This window comes from Chrysoperla carnea, chromosome 1 (genome assembly GCF_905475395.1).
Source record: "Chrysoperla carnea chromosome 1, inChrCarn1.1, whole genome shotgun sequence".
Taxonomy (NCBI): Eukaryota; Metazoa; Arthropoda; class Insecta; order Neuroptera; family Chrysopidae; genus Chrysoperla; species Chrysoperla carnea.
Window position 1 is genome coordinate 80,979,691 of NC_058337.1, and position 14,558 is coordinate 80,994,248.

Sequence of the window (14,558 nt, forward strand, 5' to 3'; positions counted from 1 at the left end):
ATAAATATCAGCAAATATCGAAACAGATTGAATAGTTTACTAGTTTATGTGGAGAGATTCTCAATGGGGGTGAAGAATTATCTCCAAAAGCCCGCTCGGACCTGGGTGATAACAAAAATAGTCTAGTTAAAAATATTCCAACCAAGTCATGGTGATCGTCTTCAGTAAACTAATAAATTTTTAATTAATATAAGTATTTCATTCCTTTGTAAATTATAATAAACTCTTTTTTATACTTTTCTTATGATAAATATTTTTATTTTACTTATACTAGCTGAGATATTTCCAATTTCGATTTTTAAAATGTTGGTTTATGATACATAAAAAATCATTAAAATTTAAATATTTTAATTTATAACCCGCAAAGAGATCTTTTCTTTCAATAAAATTAAAATGGAATGAGGTAATTTTTATTTTTTCATTTATTTCAACTTTGTTGGGCTTTTCAGCTTACTCTGGAAACTTCTCAGAATCTGTTGTTGACAATAACAGGTGGTTTGACTTAAATGACATTTTATTAACATACAGATTCTGAGAAAATTATAATTTGGCAACAAAAATAGCTATTACTAGATTATAAATGAAATAATTTCGATAAAATTAAAACCTTTCTGACAAGCAGCACATTCTCAGAAAATTGCATGCGCAATTATTACTCAGTTGCAAGATCAAAGCTTAGCTTAGAGAATACTGTGATTATTTATTGATTTAATAAATTTCGGTGCATTTGTTGACTGGTCGAATAGTTTTTGAGATACGGACTAAAATCGATACAAATATTGTGATATCTCAGAAACTCTGCATCCAATCATTAAATTAACCAGATTTTTATACTTTTTGGATCAAAATTACCCCATTCACCGAATTTCATCAAATTCCAAAACAAAATTTTTTTTGCAATTTTCTCGATTTTTTCAAAGGGTACTTAATTAACCCTTAAAAAAATTGCAAAAAATCGATATATTTTTTTTATCTCCAATTTCGAAAAAACTCATTATATAAGGTAATTTTGACCCAAAAAGTACAAAAATCGGATGCATTTGTTGACTTTGCGAATAGTTTTTGAGACACGGACTAAAATCGATCCAAATATTGTGATATCTCAGAAACTCTGCATCCAATCATTAAATTAACCTGATTTGTATATAAATGACCTCCAAAATAAAATTGGTTTGTTTAGATAAAATCTTGGAGGTCTTCAATGTTATAATCGATCCACCTTGAATTTGTTCTGTATTTAATATTAATTTTAATTTATTATTATTATTCTTCTTATCAAAAGTATCAAGTATAATTTTATTACAAATATTTATTGGAATTAAATTGATGATCATAATAAATATTAAATATCACATTACAATAAATTACCACTGTACTCAATTTTTAATTACTTTTAATAGTTTTTACTTGATTCTTTCTTTAATTCTTATTGAGTTAAACCAAAAAAACCATTACTTATTAATAAATTAAATATTAAATGCTGCAGTCTTGTTCATTCACACTACAACACATTATCGCATTTAGTAATTATTTACATGTTAATATTATCAAGGAGATGGAACTGTATACACAGAGTGAACATTAATTTTGGAAGCTACTGATTATGTTCTACTACTATTACAATTGTGAAAGTTTGTGAGGATGTTTGTTACGTTTCTACGTAAAAACTATTGGATGGATTTTGATGAAACTCACAGTAGTGAGTTCCGATCCATCATTAAAGATCAATCTATTCTCCGCGACTATTATTTAAAACTGTTTTTTTCTAATGTCCATACTTTTCGAGCTATAGAACGTTTAATGTTTGACTATCAGGTGCAAGGTCTAAAATTAAGAAAAAATATCCCTATTGTTGATGTATTAAACAATCAAAAGATCATTTCCTTATCTGCAATAGTAACGAAATTTTTTTCTTTTATTTTATTATATTTCGTACACTTAAAAAATATTTAGTGCTTTGATTTGATCCTGGATTATTGAAAGAAAAGGAAAGGAGAATATTTATCATAAATTTACTGTCAAAAAAAAAACATAATACAAAAGAAAGTTAAAAATTGTATCAAATTTTCGAGTGCAAATAAATTAACTCCGAGGAGTCGGAAGATGTTGACAATTTTGACCACGAGAATGGACAGTGAATTAAGACCTTACAGTCTTCTTAGTATTCCTCCACAGAGGGTAAGGAAGATTAAGGGGGACCATCGGATATAATCGAATTTTCACCGCCTCTAAAACGCCCTGTAGCTCGAAAAGTATGGACGTTAGAAAAAAAGTTTCAAATATCATTAAATGAACCATAAATCGTAAGCGGTATGTTTTACAAAAATTTTATGGGAAACAAAAGATGCAAAATTTTATTCTCTACAATAATGGTCTCTATGACTTTTGCTTTTAAGCGTATAGTCTCCGATATATCGGCCAAAAACGTTTTTTCAAGGTTGCGCCTCAAGTGCCTCTGGAATCTGTCAGCATTTTGTGATTTTATATTTAGTGCAAAATTAGTGCATAATTTAGTGCAAAGTTGACAAAAAAACATGAATTATTACTGGCGTATAAGCAATAAAGGCCATTTACGCATTTCAATGCACGAACGACAATTTCAGTTCAGCCTCGTGAAAAAAAAACGGAAATAAAAATAACTAATAATAATAAACTAGTAATTAACTAAGTACAAAATCAAGTGAATAAATGTAACACATGGAGGATGAATTTAACACATGAATGAAAAAATTTTCTGGAAGTAATTGAATAAAATGATCTCCATGAAATCAATGTGTAAGGAATTTTTGAGAAATATTTTTAGGAGTTTTCGTGCAAATAGACATTTTATAAATTAAAATAATGTAGGTTTATGTAACCTAATTAATTATTATTTAGTAAAAAAATATTTAAGAGAGAAATTATTATCATTAAATATTTCAAATTTTAATTATAATATTTTTTTTTGTAAAATTACTTCAAGAATTTGTATTATTAATGGTATGAAGTATTTTTTATGAAGGCGGCTAAAAAATATTTAATGAAAATGAAGGATATTTTCATTTTTACGATTTAAAGAAAAATAAAATAATCAAGCTAAACAATAACTATATGATTGAGGATAATTTATTATCTTCTTTTATACAGGGCCGACTTTAGCTTCCAGTGGTCTACAGACGAAATAACGATTTAAACATTAATGTAGTGTTTCGATTGGCACAATGGAGTTTTATTTATACTGAGCGGATACTTGTATACCCTGTATATATGAAACAGATCAGGATTATATAAAAATTAGTTCCAAAATTGTAACGCTTTGAAATATTGATGATTCTAATAAAATTTTAGTATGGGTTTTGTTCATAAAATTACCTAGTTAATCTATTCCCGTCACCCGTCCGTACTCCATCATGATTAATCAAAAATGAAAAGACATATCGAGCTGAAAGTGACATCAATGTTGAGCATCGTCATAGAAATTACATATAAAAGTCTATTTTGCAGGAAAGAGGCGGGCAAGAATCTTTGAATGATTATAACTTCTTCGTTCTTTAATCAATTTCAATTTAACCTTCAAATTTTGTAATGGTATCAAATCAATTTTATATTTTTATGGTAGCCTAATAGAATTAGAATTTAATAATAGCCATTTTACTTCGGAAATTGTTGGGGGGGGGGGGCCACTGTTGCGTCATCCGTCAATTTGAATTTGAGAGTGAATTTATGTTTATTGAATAACTCGTTTATTTTTAATTTTACAAGAAAAATGGTAATTACCGAAGTTGCTTGAAATTAAACTTCTTAAAATTTGGTCATCATCAATTTTTTATTGGGATCGATATTTTTCTATTTTGACCCAAAAAGAAACGGGTGTAAACCCAAATATTCGACTATGTTGTTTATTATTAACTTTTTTCGTATAAACTAATCTGTTGAAATATTGATATTGCAATAACTTTGATGCTGATTTTTTTTTTTGTAAGGTTCATATTTTTGTTACGGTAAAGGGAAAGAGGGCTGTAAATGAAATAACCTTTAGAATAAAAAAAAATGAAAATGTATTTATGTATAACATTTTTGAAAAACTTTCAAAATTCAAATTATAAAAAAAAATTCACGGCCATCTCTTTTCGGGTCTAAATCGAAAAATATCGATCCTAGAAAAAAATTTTATAAGGATCAACATTCTAGGAAATTTAATTCCATAAAATTGAAAATAAATTTTTTCTTCAATAAACAAAAATTCAGCCTTAAATTCAAGATGGCGGATGACGCAACAGGATTGGATTCCCGAAATCTGAAATGTAGACTGCCGGTGAGCTCCCAACCCCAACGATTTCTGAAGATAAATTGCTATTATAAATTTTCCCTATGTCAGTCCTTCTATTGATCTAATACAACTTGCGTATGAATAATGTGGTAAATTCAATATCATTAATCTACCCAATTTCGGGACTCTTTAAAGGGCTTTAAGAGACATTCTGTATAATAGAAGCAAAATCATTTTCGAATTAAATATATAATTTTGTAACTTTTAAACCAAAAAATTTAATTAAATCCAAAACAATTCACCAAATTCAAACAAAAACACATATCATATGGCATTGTTGTTTTGTTATATACATTTTGCTAAATCAAATTTCCTGTATGAAAAGGGGTTGATGATATAATAATATCCTACAAATATGTGCACATAGTGTTCAGTATTTTAATCAGCTTACTAGCAACACAACATTCGATAACTTTTATGAAATGTTTCATGACATGCAATCATACGTACACAGTGTTTGTGTAATATGGTTTCACATAAATAAAATATGTCTGTTATTATTATTATTATTGGTGACCATCGCAACACTAAGTTCTTCATATAGATAGTGAAGTCAAAATATAGAAATTGGGAATGGGGGGGAGGGTAGTTGTTGCGCCATAAAATGAAATAGGAAACTCAGCGACTACTTTCATATTTTATTAGAGCTTTCCGTCTTTTATCTCGATCGAATGTTGTTAAATTTTATTTACTTTTGAAACTTAGGTCAAGGACAATTTCGCTAATCGTAATTACTCTTATTATGTATGTTACTCGTTGCAAATTTGGGAACAGTCTGTACACTGCTGGTTTACAGACTTTTCCAAGTATCTAACAAATTATTACATAGGCCAATCAGCTTCGGTCAGATTATTATTAGTGTTTGGCCAATGAGCGTAATCCTCTTATAGGCCAATGATATTCGATTATTTTATCGCTTAAATAAATATTAAAACAAGTGAAAAAAATTAATTGTTGCATACTCTGTATTGAAAGTGGCCTTTCAGCCTCAATTAAGAAAAATTATAAAAATTTTGAGAATTTTCGAAAGTGTTCTCGAATTTTTTTCGTTTTTCGGGAATGTTTCACAAGACCACTAGTTGAAGCTAGCTGAAAATTTTCGACTCCCTATCTTTTATATTTTTGGAGAAAATGAAGTTATGTCCTAATTTGCGCCCCCATGGATAAACAGTGACGTTTACGAAAAAATGTTTCAAACAAAAGTTGTTTATTATACCATGTATATATGAAATAGACATAGTATATTAAATTTTTATACCATGTTTATATGAAATATACATAGTATATTAAGTTTAGTCCCAAGTTTCTAACGGTTGAAAATAGTGATGCTACGAAAAAAATTTTGGTATAGGTGTTCATAGAATCATCTAATTAGTCATTTCCGGTTGTCTGTCTCTCTGTCTGTCGTCTGTCCGTCTGTCATCACGATTACTCAAAAACGAAAAAAGATATCAACCTGAAATTTTTATAGCTTGCTGAGGACGTAAAAAGTGAGGTCAAGTTCGTAAATGAGCAACATAGGTCAATCGGGTCTTGGGTCCGTAGGTCCCATCTTGTAAACCGTTAGAGATAGAAAAAAAGTTTAAAGGTAAAAATTAAACAACTTTTGTTTGAAACTTTTTTTCGTAAACATCACTGTTTATGCGTGAGAACGCAAATTATGCGCAAATTGTATAGTATGTGTTATGGCTATATCAGTTATATATGTGTGACATTATGTATGTGTAACGTGACAGAGTAATCAACACAGTCTATACATGGTATTTCAACAATTAACTTAGTCAATTGTTTGTTTTCACTTGATTTCTCTTATATTTTATAACGTCTCCATGAATCGTTATGAGCAAATACTATATATTATGTGTTGGATATATTACCCTCTTGTAATTTTAATCTATTTGCACACAATATATTGTTGACGAGGGTAATTTTTTTCAAATTAACTTTAAATTAAATTATAATTTTATTTTTAACGTAATGAAAAACTAATTCATTTCTAACTTCTAAGTAATTAACTATAACAGAATTGCTCTTCATACTTTTTATATATTCTTTGAACAGATACGAAGACTTGAATATTCGAGCTCTTAATAAATTCAGATCAGAAATCTAAAGCATTTACTTAATAGGTTGGCTGATAAGTCCCCGGTCTGACACATAGATGGCGTCGCTAGTATTAAATGCATATTATTTTTATATAGTACCAACCTTCAAATGATTCGTGTCAAAATTTGACGTCTGTAAGTCAATTAGTTTGTGAGATAGAGCGTCTTTTGTGAAGCAACTTTTGTTATTGTGAAAAAAAATGGAAAAAAAGGAATTTCGTGTTTTGATAAAATACTGTTTTCTGAAGGGAAAAAATACAGTGGAAGCAAAAACTTGGCTTGATAATGAGTTTCCGGACTCTGTATTTTTTCCCTTCAGAAAACAGTATTTTATCAAAACACGAAATTCCATTTTTTTCACAATAACAAAAGTTGCTTCACAAAAGACGCTCTATCTCACAAACTAATTGACTTACAGACGTCAAATTTTGACACGAATCATTTGAAGGTTGGTACTATATAAAAATAATATGCATTTAATACTAGCGACGCCATCTATGTGTCAGACCGGGGACTTATCAGCCAACCTGTTATGAATCAACATCCATCGCAATTAGCGGATCTATCATTGCTGTCTCTTACGCCTCTGGTTATGAAATAAATAATGGTAGCGAGGAAATTGTCTAGTAAGAAAGACTGTGAAAACGGGTTTTTGGCAGATACGACTGAAATTATATGGAAACTAGCGGCCCCGACGGACGTTGTCCCGTAAAAACGTAACTCCAATTCATGAATACCTATACTACGTTTAGCCTGTCCGCTAAACCCATCCCGCTAAACCCCAATTTAACTCCTATTTATTGGAGTGGAATGACCTTCGACCTTTGGCCTGACCTTTGATAGAAGAGCTCGCTGCGCTTGCATATGGCTCTAATAAATGCCTATTGACAATACCTGAATACTATTAAAAATACATAGTACACATAGTATACATAATGTGATATGATTTATATGCGCTCCCACCATTTAATGAAATTTCATTTTTTTGGTACGGAGCCCTCAAAAACAGTTGTACTGGACCAAATTGTAAATCTAAACCATTCTCGAATCTCCACGAACACACACAAAAAATTTCATCAAAATCGGTCCAGCCGTCTAGGAGGAGTTCAATTACATACACACGCACACAAGAAATATATATATTAAGATAATCAGAAAAATGCAAACAAAACGTTGGGGAAGTAAAAAAGTTCTCAACCTCCGGGAAGGACATGAACAAAATTAAAAGCTACCTCGAAATACGATTTTTAGGTTATACTTTGAAATAAAAGTTGTAGAGCATAAAATTTTAGGCCTAACACTATCAGACCAATTCTCCTTTAAAATGCACTCTTTCACCCCTAGAACGCTCAGAGTACTAAAATAAAAATTCAATAAAAAATATAAAAATTGGACTTTTAAATTATTTATTTTTTTTAATTTCTTACAAAAATTTCAAGTAACAATCGTAGAGAAAAATATTTTTTTTTCACCCTTTCTACAAAAAATGAAACTGACTAACTTACTGAATAAGGTATACTAACTCTGGCACACTTCTAGACATTAAAGAAACATGCGATTTGCATTCGACGCGAAATTGTTTGAAGTGCATTATAGACAGGAGTAACGAGCTTCTATATTAACTATAGTATACCGCGTTCTACGGTAGCTGTGAATAATCCTAACATTCCTTTGATATCATCTTTTTAACTTTGAATTATTTTAAACTGTTATACACATTTTTAATTTGTTAATTAAAATCTATCGATCGATTGCTAGTAAATGCTTCCTACAAGGTTATATTCTTACCAAATATGATGAAGAAAAAATCTTGATAATTTTTCATTCAACGCTACACGTTTTTCCTCTGATAAAATTCATTGCTTCAACGTTATATTCTTCGGAGAAGACAAATACATCGTTTTTTTATAATTAAAATCTTTGTATTTGTGCTGTAAGGAGATTTAATTTAGTATATCTCATTGGTACAGTTTATGAGCATTACCAAGTAGAACAAGTATTGCTCAATTAATTAAGCCTCAAACCAAAAGGTTAATTTTCGTCAGATTTATATCTCTAACGAAGGCTGTCCATGCGGAGCTGAATTCCCTTATCACTTGTTTTGTTTTACTTACTGTTTTACTACAATATGTAATACCTTTGCATTACTTATTCATCAATTAAATAATACTGTATCAGTTTTCACAATTTTGCATTTTTCGCCTTGAAATATATAAATTAGAATATTTCACTTTATTTCAAATAATTTATTAGTTTTTTAATTATTTCACAATTAAAACATTACAAATTAACAAATAAAATAATAGGCTAGCAGCCCAGTCACTTTTCGTAGCCAATAGATCCATTACCGCACTTTAATTTTTTTGTTTTTTTATGCCCTGAATTCATTTTGTGAAGGTGCATGGCTCCAAAGTAATGCCAAAAATTGTTAAAAACAAATAAGAAAATTGAATTTCTTGAGTGGAAAAATTATTTTTTCGAACTATTTGACTCATTTATCGATGCACAAAAGCTTCCTTCTGAATTTTTCGTTAAGGTCATCGTTTTCGAGTTATATACTGTTTAATGTTAAGAAAAAGTCAAAGGAAATTTTTTTTTAATTAATCCAGGGATAAGTCAACTTTGAATACCCGAATTGAAGAGGGATTCTTAACAGTCGAAAAAAAAAGGAGAATTAGGTGAAAGTAGTCGTTTTGAGGGGTGAATAAGATTTCCTGAATGTTTTAAATAACGTTTATTGTTTAAACAATGTTTTCAGAAATTTTCAAAATAGTAAAAGTACAGTTTAGCAAAGTTTGATTGTATTGCATGAAATTTCTCTTTTGCATTAATTTAAACCAGCATATGTCTTTAAAAAATATATTAAAAAATTTATTTCTTTCATTAATTTATAATTAATTTATGCTAAAAAATTTTCCGACCAACCACATGCTGTTAAGAAAATTTTATGCTCTTAAATGTTTGGCTCTGCACTAAATCTTTCTCCAACACATACAGGGTGGGTCATTTTAATCTATGCATTTCAGAGACTATATATAATAGGTTGCTATTAATAAATTTGACATCAGATTTGTCCTATTTCTTTCTTACCTTTTGTGTATTAATAAATGAGCAAAAAGTCTAATAAAATCATTTTCCTACCCAAAAATTCAATTTTATTATTTGTTTCTAAAATTGTTAATAACATTTTTTATCCTACTTTAGAGTCAAGTATATTTCAAAATTGAATTCAATCGGCTACGGAATGTGTAGTATGGCTCCTAGAGTAAAAAATTATATACCTATGCAAATTACCAACACGGCGACACTTATCAGAAATTTTTTAAAGTAAAATATTATAATTATTTAAAAGGTAAAACTTTTACATAATTATGTGTTCGTATAGTCACATTTACAAAAAGGTAGAGGCAAATCATTCGTCAAATCCTCAAATCGACAAATCATCGTACGTACTACAAAGCAAGATTCATGAATCGATTAGGAAGGTCAGAACTTCATAAAGTCCTTTTGTTTCATTAAAATTGACAAATCATAGTCATTTTTGTTTTGTAAATATTATTTATCGGCTGAAAAATAAAGTCAATAGTAATCAGTTAACTGTCATAAAAATTATCAAAATTTGTTTGAGAACAATTTATTTATTTATTTTTGTTTGTCCGTTTAGTGGAAAACCACCACAAAGCTGCAATCCTATGCCAGAGCAACTTTATAACACAGTATATTTAGCTAAATTGGCTTATTTTGGATATATCTCTGGCTATTAGTGTTGTACAGGAGATTTTCTTATCGAATGTCTCGCTTTCGACAAAATAAGAAAACAACACCTCATTATCATAAATATGTGAATAACTGTTAAATCCCAATTCTAAAGCCTCCTCCACATTCGCGCAAAGTACCACAAAATCGGGTTGTCGGATTTTGATGAAAAAAACGGTTTTTTGTACTCGAGTCAGGCGAGTATCATCTTCACATTCTCGTTATTACTTGTGTAGTTCCATAGCTATTGCACGTTATATACAACATTGCTGTTCAAATTTTTTGTTATATATTTTATCACAGAGAGCTACCGCAACAGCAGCTATTGCCACCTCGATGTCAGCCATAGTATTGAGATACTTGCAAAGTAAGACGAGAGGTGTGGCGGGGATTCTTCGGCTAACTTTGGCAATTCTACTCTTCGTGGATTCCCCGCAAAAGTGAAAACCAATTTTAATAGTTACTATACTTAGTTCCAACTTTTGCGAAGTAAGACGAGAATGTGGTGAGTATACTTCGGTATACTAACTTTGGCGAGTATACTCATCGAGGATACCCCGCGAGAGTGAAAACCAGTTTTAAAAGTACCATACTTAGTTCCAACTTTTTGTCACTACACTCTTCTATTGAACTTCTTTTGCGTAAACATAATCAAACGTTTAGAAAAATGAACCATTTTGTTGCTTGCCGTCGCCACCAACGACGCTACTGACAGTGTGTGGGTTTCAGCGCCAGGTGGCAGAAAGTGGAACTAAATTAAAATGACTAGGATAGGTAAGCAGTTAAAGGTTATCGATTCAAATCATTAGCCTAGCTGTTTGATTGTATGGATGAATATCGCTCAGGCCACAAATTGAACATCGCCGTTTAGTAAAAAGGATTTTTCAAAATCGTTAGCATTCGCAGGAAACGTGCTACTTAAAAAATATCATTATTGCATTTAACCGAAATATATATACATGTATATTGCCAAAATTTAAATTCTAAATAATATTATATTTGCAAACATTACTTTCGACCATTTTCTGAATTTTTTTAAGCTAATAAGTCATACTTTTTCAAATGCAGAAATATTAATTAGATATTTCTTTAATTATTTATCTTTTGGCAATGTCTTGTGTCATTTCTTAATATATTATTTAAAAAATCTTTTTTGTTTTAGCAGTAGATGAAATATCCAAAAAAAAAATTTGACCGTTTGTTATGGAATTATGAACAGATTTTCATTGGTTATATTACAAGAAGTCATGGTAAAACATCATTAATGACGATGACAATGACGTAATGAACATAAGTATTCAGTATTGTTAACATTCACAGTTCATATAAATAAAATAAGTATATTATTATATTATATATAGAAATATCCTACATTGGCCCACTTGTTTATTCTACTGTGCAACTAAAAACCATCACCCATCAACACACAGCCAGCCACCAACCAGTCATCAACATTTAAATGATGCAATTTTATTTAAATATAGCTTCTTTTTTAAATTGGTAGGTGTTAAATAAATTCTGTTTTGATTAGTTTCTTAATCAAATTTTATATGCAACATTGCATTACTGAAGACTGAAAATGTTTATAGGTTACTTTCTTGGTTTAAAAACATTGCAGCTAAAATGCCACAAATTAGACTAAAGTATTTATTTTAATTTTGTGATTTTCAAAATATATTTTTCTAAACCTACTAGTAACACAGAGAATAAGGACATTCACTTTGGAAAAATTTCTGGAAAGTTGTATTTTTGCATGAACCTTCTATTTGTGGCTTCCAACAAAATTCCAAAAGTCCACATCGATCCGAATGCCGCTACAAAAGTTATCCGAGGTCGAAGGCCACAAAATATAATTTTTCGTTAATTATCGAAAAAATAGTAGTTATCAAATTTGTATATTAGGAAATTTCCTACAAATAACATACAATTACTTGTTTTCGCGAGACTAACTTTTTGAAATATGAACCAGCTTCATTTCCATTTTTGCCCTTCAATAGGGCTTTTCATTTTAAAATCACGATTCACATTTGTTTCGTACTAAATGATTTATAACCAATGTAATAAAATGAATAACAAATATCTTCTATCTTAGTCCTACTTATTGCTGTCAGTACGAAAAAATAAACTCTGCACTTGCGCTTATGACATGATGAAAAGACCTATTAGAATAGAACGCGTAAAAATGCAGATACCGTTAAAAGGTATACTGCAAGTTACAACTTTTAAAATCCAATTTTCTTAAAAACCGTTAGTCTTACGAAAAAATTAATTTGATGTTTTTTGTAGGAAATTTGTTAATATACAAATTCGATGACCACTATTTTTCAATAACAGTGAACGTTAGTGAAATAATCACAAAAAATCGTATTTCGTGATATTTGACCCTGGATAACTTTTGAAACCGGCATACGGATCGATGAGGACTTTTGGTATTTTGTTTAGAACTACAAATAGAAGTTCATGCAAAAACCCAACTTTCCGGGAATTATTCCGAAGTTTGATCTTTATTTGTTTATTCCGTGGATTATAGGCGCATTTTTTTTTTATACTGAGCCTGGATCTAGCTAAGATCGAATCTACGTTACAGGTATAGTTAAGTCACTATTCTATCAGTTTCTTAATTCATTATCATTATGATTGAAGGCCACTAAAACCAGTTTCGACATCGACAAGAAAAATTTCATCATACAATATCCTGAGGAATTTATAGTCTGTGACATTTTGGCATGAAATAATTGATTAATCAAACTTTTTAGGTTTAAATTTCAACAAACTCTTATGCTCGCCTAGCTACAATTTTAGCGCTACCAATTTTGTTGAAAAATTCATAGTGTGAAATCGTTTAATAAATCATGCTTAAGGGAATATAGCTAGGGCATCGAGAGTAAGGTATGGAGCTTTAAAATTTTTGTTTGTCATAATGGTTTAGAAATCAAACCTTTTTTTTCTTATTTCACAAAGCTAAAAAGCATTTTTTGTGACAAATAAAAAACATCTGTTTAATATTTACCTCAGAACTATAGCAATCATTCGGGCATATTGGTAAGTGACAACCATTTCCCAACCAACCAGCATCACAATTACATACACCATCGACGCACACACCATTGCCCGAACAATTTACGTTTGATTTAATACTTGGGCATGCATTAATTTTATATGTCATGTTAAATCCAGTCATATTGTATGCATCATCACTAAAAAAATGTAACAGTGCTGCACCTGAAGTGGCCACAACTTCTGGTACACGTCTTATGTGATAATTTTCACGATACATAAGACCACTATACACCGCCAATAATGGTGAATTCACACTATCGCCATCAAACACATATAAATTATCCCATCCACATTCTGTGGCGAATTCTTCTAAATGTAATGTTATAGTTGAATTTGGAGCATCTATTAACCAACTACATTTTACTGCTATGGAATAATTTCCGATGCCATCGTGAATTGTACCGTATGGGCCAGCCAATCTATAAATAAAAAGAAAATGGTTAAAAATTATTTACTAAAAAATTTCAATGAAAAATCAAAATGTATAATATTTTCTTTAGGCTGTTCTATACACAATTTTTATTGGTATGAAACTTTATAATTTTTTTAAGAAACCTCTTAAATAATCATTTGTGGAAAAAATATTTATAAAGAAAAGCGGTTTTCCAGATAAGAATGGTTAAAGTTACCTCTTAAATTAGAGGTTAAGAAACCTCTTAAATAATCATTGGTGGAAAAAATATTTATAAAGAAAAGCGGTTTTCCAGATAAGAATGGTTAAAGTTACAATTGAATTTCAAGATTTCAAGCACTGCGATTATACCCTTTACTCTATCGATTTGAAATTTGGATATCAATGGACAACTAGCAATCCAATAAAGGCACCAATGTCAAAAAAGGCGCCAGAGCAGATTTCATATGGAAACCCGGTGAAACCCTTTCAGTTTCATTTGGTATTGATATTCCAGAGATTAATTAAATTAAATTGAAATGATAGAGAATAACCTTATTTCAGGAAGATGTATTTCTAAAAAACCTTTCATATTAACCATAAAATAAAATAATATAAATATGAAACCCTTCACCTTTTAAAGAGTACTGTTGACTCTTACCGGCGTTCTTTTTGGAGAGAGAACATTATTTTCGGAAGATCTTAGGGACTGGAACACAAAACTAAGGTTTTTTAAATTACTTTCAAAATCCGAATAATAGCTGATGTACAAAGGTAGATCCTATAGTCTTAGACCTCGATCGATTCCAAAAAGTGGCATGGCGCCTAGATTATATAATTAAAACCTTGGCTCATTCAAAAAATAAACATTAGCAATTATTTTCAAATCACAAAACCTATTTTATTGATAAAAAAAGCTACGATTTATTTTATACAT

At 29.9% G+C, this 14,558-nt stretch overlaps 1 protein-coding gene across 1 annotated transcript in view; it reads right to left on the reverse strand.

Annotated features, from left to right (window-relative positions):
* The window catches only part of LOC123305685 (attractin-like protein 1), a 29,151-nt gene that overhangs the window by 9,954 nt on the left and 4,639 nt on the right, over positions 1-14,558 (reverse strand). The window contains exon 2 of the mRNA XM_044887473.1: positions 13,181-13,649. Coding sequence (XP_044743408.1) covers positions 13,181-13,447 — 267 coding nt within the window. The 5' untranslated portion in view covers positions 13,448-13,649. The remainder of the gene's footprint in view (positions 1-13,180; positions 13,650-14,558) is intronic.